Source organism: Chaetura pelagica, unplaced genomic scaffold (assembly GCF_000747805.2).
Source record: "Chaetura pelagica isolate M959 unplaced genomic scaffold, ChaPel_1.0 scaffold119, whole genome shotgun sequence".
NCBI lineage: Eukaryota > Metazoa > Chordata > Aves > Apodiformes > Apodidae > Chaetura > Chaetura pelagica.
The window spans coordinates 916,955-922,954 of record NW_009954406.1 but is presented as its reverse complement, the minus strand read 5'-3'; the positions used below and the strand labels follow the sequence as shown (position 1 = coordinate 922,954).

At 34.6% G+C, this 6,000-nt stretch overlaps 1 protein-coding gene across 1 annotated transcript in view; it reads right to left on the bottom strand.

Moving 5' to 3' along the window:
- Positions 1–1,682: 1,682 nt before the first annotated feature.
- Positions 1,683–6,000, bottom strand: part of METTL15 (methyltransferase like 15) — a 75,808-nt gene continuing 71,490 nt past the window's right edge. The window contains exon 5 of the mRNA XM_010004265.1: positions 1,683–2,125. Within this exon, the coding sequence (XP_010002567.1) occupies positions 1,683–2,125 (443 nt within the window). The remainder of the gene's footprint in view (positions 2,126–6,000) is intronic.

Below are 6,000 nucleotides of genomic sequence, written 5' to 3'. Positions count from 1 at the left end.
CATTTTTACAAACCTACAACTGGAGTACATTTCAGCATGGAATCTTAGCTAAAAATAACAGTAGCTATTCATATTTAATGTTTGGCTGAAATAAATGTCTATTTATGGTATAGTCTGTTTTCTCTGAGATGTCAACAATAAGTAATATTATTTGAAGTGGAATGTTCTGTTTAATATTTAATAGCATGTATAATGAAACTTGTGGGAAAATATTGAAATGTCCCAAAAGTATGGAATGCCCATCATCACTTGACTTGTACTTCAGAATACTGCTGGATGTTATCATGCATATACCTAAGAATACATGACTTAGCTTTATCAAGGACTTAAACAATAGATATTTTAATATATTGTATATTATACAGTAAACCTAAATTTCAACTTGTGTCACTATGACCCAAAAAAACTCTCTTGATGTTATCATTTACATAAAGAGGATGCTTGATGAAAATCAAGTCTGGAAGGATCTAGAAAGTTGTCTTTCAGAAGCCAGTGTAGCAATCACTCAGCTCAGAGTCAGAAATTGCATTTTGTATTCTACCAGCCAAGTTTCAGGTTCATCACAGATGAAATCCTGCTACCAATTTGATTATCCACATAAGAACTTTGTTTCCTGAAGGGATGAGTCAGAGGTCAAGGAAGTTGAAGCTTACTCTAATTTCTGATAATTTTTAACACAGATACAGCAAAACAATGGTCTTTTAAGGTTTTAATATCTTAATTCATATTAACTGACTTAAAATAAATTATGTTATGTGTATTACTACCTAGTATAGCATCCAAATAGGAAACTGGTGTTACTGTGGGCCTTTTATAAATTAAATACTTACTTAAGTAGCACCTCTTAAAACATCACCAGTAAAGAAGAACACTTCATAAGACCCCAAATACCCCTTTTTTGATGGGTTAAATTATAATTCTATCAACACATAAAAGTTGTACTGCACAGAATCTAGGGACACAGAAAGAAATTTAAAAGATCAGGTACAAACCTGACTGGTTGCTTGCTGCTTATAGTGTCCAAGTGCAAACAGTGGTCTTTCAAATATCTTATTTCCCAAGATACATTTATTATTTACAATCCATAAACATTAAACAACTAGATGATGACTCAGATGTAAATAGTTACTTATTAAAAAAAAAAAAGTAGGAGCTCATTTACAAATTCCTGGATAGAACATTAGATACTGATAGCAATTTATGTAAGAACTAGCTGTTGTCTCACAGGCATTCACACAACAAATAACTGAGATGAAGAGATTTATATATCATGAATTCTTAGGTTAGTCTAAACTTACTGAAGACTAAACCAGTCATCTGACTTAGGTGTGTGAAACCCGCCCCCACAAAAATGTTTACTGCATTTAGACTGTCAATGTCAGGGGTCTGAATTTAATCTAAAGGAAATACTGTAAACAGATTGAACGTGTAATTTTTATAAACTTTGGCTCACATGTTCTTTTATAAAAGATGTATTTTTGTATAATTAGTGGCAGCCACCTATATACACTTATTTTACCTTTTGAAGTTCTACACTACATCCTAACAGAAAAGAAGCACAAAGGTGGGAAAGGTTTCCTAACAGCCTTCATTTTATTTTTCAGTTTGATACTATCTGTCCAGTTAGCCTTCTGGAAAACAAAAATTAAGGAAATTATACAGTCAAAATCATACGTTCTGTTTTAACGTTTAATAGCAGCTCTCAACTTGGCTGATCTTCCTCTTGGGTTTGTTTGAACATCCTTGGCCTGGGGTGTGAGAACTTTTTTCTGTATAAAAATCCACCTCGAGTTGGATTTTCCATTGGGAAATTCTTCTGTATCTTCTTTGGAGCCATTCCTGAGAGCCTGTCTTATCTTCTGCCTTGAGCCAAGATTGTACTTTTCTGTCATGTCTATTCCGTGAAGGAAACGTTTAATGATACGATCTTCCAGCGAATGAAAGGAGAGGGCTACAAGGCGACCTCCGGGTTTTAGAAACTTCTCAGCTGTCCTCAGTCCTATAAAGAGTTCATGGAGCTCATCATTTACAAATATTCGTAGGCCTTGGAAAGTTTTAGTAGCAACATGTGTAGGCCTCTGAAGCAAGTCTTTTCGTGCATACAGTGCTGACCCTGGAAATGCACCTGTTGTGAATGTTAAAAAGTACATCTTAGTATCTCGTTATTTCTACATTGTTATCCTGACATTAAACAACTCATGCACAACAACTTTACAGGAAAACATACTTACACCTGAAGCCTGACTAGGGAGCTTCCTTCTTTATATCTTTGCTTTCTGCTTTGAATTCACATTTCTGAAAGTAAGCCCTATGAAACTGACCTGGCTGGTGGTTGGGTGTGATTTTTTTTCTACCGTCTTTCATAAAAATTTTTCCCTCAAAGTTTTGCAAAATTAACATGCAGAATGATGACTGAAACCAAAACAGGGAAAAAAATCAAGATGGGCTTTATAAGTCCTGCACCTTACAGCTCAGTATTGACTACATCAATTTCAGTATTTGTGGTGGTTCATTTTATGCTTTCAATGACAAAAAAATTAATATATGATGGGCATATGATGTTAGCAGTTGCTTCTAGATAATCATGTATTTCTTCACAAGCAGAGATAAGATGAAGACAGTGTCTATTTCGTGATAATTACTTTTCAATTAATTACTTAAAGAGGCATCCTTATTTAAGAAACTGGTGAAGAAATGCAGCCACTTTGCAGCTCTATGCTGTCAACCCCCCCAAACTAAAACCAAAATCAAATAATTTTCAAATTCAAGGACTTACTGGTCTGTCTTCAGAGACTGGGATTAACTCATAAATGTAATCTGTGGTAATAATTTCTGTCACACTAGCCTTCATTGTTTTTATCTGTTCCAGGGGTGAAAAATTTTCCTACGCCTCTCTTAGTCCTCTGGTATAGTTAAATAAAAACCTATTTGTGCTTTCTGCTAAGGCATAAAATCTCTCACCCAGCCTCCTCCAATTACCATGACACTAAAAGAAAATCCTTCCTGGTAACAGGCTGTACAAAGTACAAAATTATAAAAAAAAATCTGGATGGGAAGCTTGTAAAATGAATTTCATTCATAAAAACACCACGCTTCTGGCTAGATGACTGGTTTGAAATCCCAGGGAGAGAAATTACCATTTTCAGTTTTGTGATGCCCTGATGCTACTCACACTTTAAAAAAATCTAATAGATTCACATGGTGAAATGTATTGAAATTTTAAAGCTTGTGAATGAAATTAGCAACGTGTTGTGCCTGTCAATATGAACTATTAAAGTCCCCAGAGTGTATGAGAGTGGGAAAGTTAAAAAATTAATTCAGATGGTGCACCTGTTTGCAGGAATTTGTCTGTTGAATTAGCATTGCATTTAATAAGTTTCTGTGACGCAACTCATGTCCTTTTGTCTGGGCTTCCTCAGTACAGTCCTAATTCTCACCCATCTGAAATTCAGGAAATATTACAAATTCCAAACTGGTAATTAAAGACTGTAAATGTGAACCAATGCAAACCAGACTGGCTTTACCCACTGAAGATCTTTTTACTTTCCAAATTTTGTTAGTATCTCATCAATTCTTAAGTCCAAATGATTACATGATCTCAAAATTACCTGCTAAAAGATTAGGTACCTAAATAACACTGAGAAAAAAATAGGTTTTGAACAAAATCTAATAGATAACAAGGTAGAGTACCCACTGAAAAGAAATAAAAATAGATCATCAATTGTAATGAAAAAGCATATTAAAATGACATTCCAAAAATGTCACTATTTTTTACCAGTTTTCTTGCACATTGAGTTAGATCTACTGTTTCCAGACAACTCAATGAGCTAGCAAAAGCCTTCAGGAAGTGTTTCTCAATCAAATTCCACACATCTATTCACAGACCTTCAGTTAAGAACTATTGATCAAATCTGCAAAACATTCATCATTGCATGTACCTGTGTGTAAATTACAGTGAGTAGTTTGTGCTGCAGGAAGAGATGATGTTTGCATGACAGAATAGAAAACTCCTCCTTTTTCCCATGTAAACTGTAGACTCTGTAGCTCCCAGAGATCTCCTCCTTTAAATGGATCAGAAGCCTTTTGGACAACATTTAGAAAAACAAAAAAAATTCTAAAATTTTTAGATTTTGTTTTGTTTTGTTAGGAGCTTATTCACTGGCACAGTATGTAGAGAGATTACCTTTGGGCTCTATGCCAAGAAATAAGAGTTATTTCCTTGAACTGGAACAAAGAAGAGCAAGGAAACATTGGCATACCTGAGTTAGCTCCAAGCTGTTGTAGGCTACTTGACATACAAGTCTTTTAATATATTTTTTCAAGCTATACCTTAAAATTATAACTCTTGCTAAGACAAACTTCAGAAATGTCTGATCATTCTGTGACTCCTGTGGAGCTGGTTTTTTTTTTCTTGTTCTTTCATGACATCCTTAGAGTGATGGTGGACAAGAAGCTCAACATGAGCCAGCAAGCCAACCTTGCATTCTTCATAAAAACCCCACACTAAACATACATGTTTTATGTCCTGACAGATAATGTGCTGGATTCACTGTCTTTCACATGTATACTATTATCTGCTGCATACCTGCTTCATGTATCAAGCTACTCTTCAAATATAGCAGAGTTTAAACTGAGAACAAAAAAATCCTCACTGTCACAGAAAGTGACCATTAAGTGATGACTCACATGCAATACATTAAAGATGAAAGGATCTTAAATCACTGTCTTTTATGCAATAGTATTTTTATTTTCTCAGTTCAAGCTAGTGCACAAAATTATTTCAGAAGTCACCGAGTTGCTTGTTTACAGCCTATACTATATTACAACTTTAGCATAGCAATTTGGTTACTTCAATCTCAATAATGGTACACTGCTTTAATCAGTAGTTTTCCAAAAAGTAAGGGATATATGTGACAAAAATATAAATTATTAGTTTGTGATGTTGATGACTATGACTATATTAAAAATTTAACTCTTCAAAGATGTATCAGCTACACTTTGGGCCTCAGTTGCCCAGGGAGGGTGTGGAGTCTCCTTCTCCTGAGATATTCAAGACCCACCTGGATGCAGTCCTGAGTAATGTGCTCTAGGGGATCCTGCTTTAGCATAAGAGTTGGACTAAATGATCTCTAGAGGTCTCTTCCAACTCTGACAGTTCTGTGATTCCGTGACTGGATATTGTATGCAAGTATCTTGACTTAAACAAATCCATCTCTTTAATTTGTTTTCAGCCATTAAAAATAAGTCCCTTAAACTACCAGTTTAATCTCTAGAGGTCTCTTCCAACTCTGACAGTTCTGTGATTCCGTGACTGGATATTGTATGCAAGTATCTTGACTTAAACAAATCCATCTCTTTAATTTGTTTTCAGCCATTAAAAATAAGTCCCTTAAACTACCAGTTTAAGTCATATTTTTTTTTTTTAAGTCTTCGGGATACAAATACGATATTTAACACTATTATTTAGCAAATGTTAAATTTGGATAGCCATAGCCTTTAAGGAGTTTTTTAAATTTAAAGGAGTCAGCATTTTAGACAAGAACCACTAATTTTCACTTCTTGGTTTAAAGAAATCAGAATATCTCAACATTATGTATTATAATGTTAACAAGCAGGATTTGTGTCTTATATTTTTCCTTTAAGTTTTTCACTTGAGAACACACACATAGAAATATGAGCACAGTTCTTACCTAACTACATTTTGTTCAAGTTGTTTACAGTGAAGAGCAAGTAAGATGAAGTACTTCAATAGTGGTTTCAGGCTGATCTCGTTGGCATTCACAAGGTGAGGAAAGCTATATATTGCCTCACTTTCTGCTTTCTGGTTCTTTAAGCAGGTACAAATAATCCGATTTCATTCATAATTCAAAACTGCCATGGTACATCCCCTCAAAATATTACAATGTAGAAATGTAAAACTAAGAGATCTGTCTGATGTATCTGGTATTTAAAGGTTTATCAATAGCTGGGATAAAGAATTCCCTAGGGTGCTGTCAGACA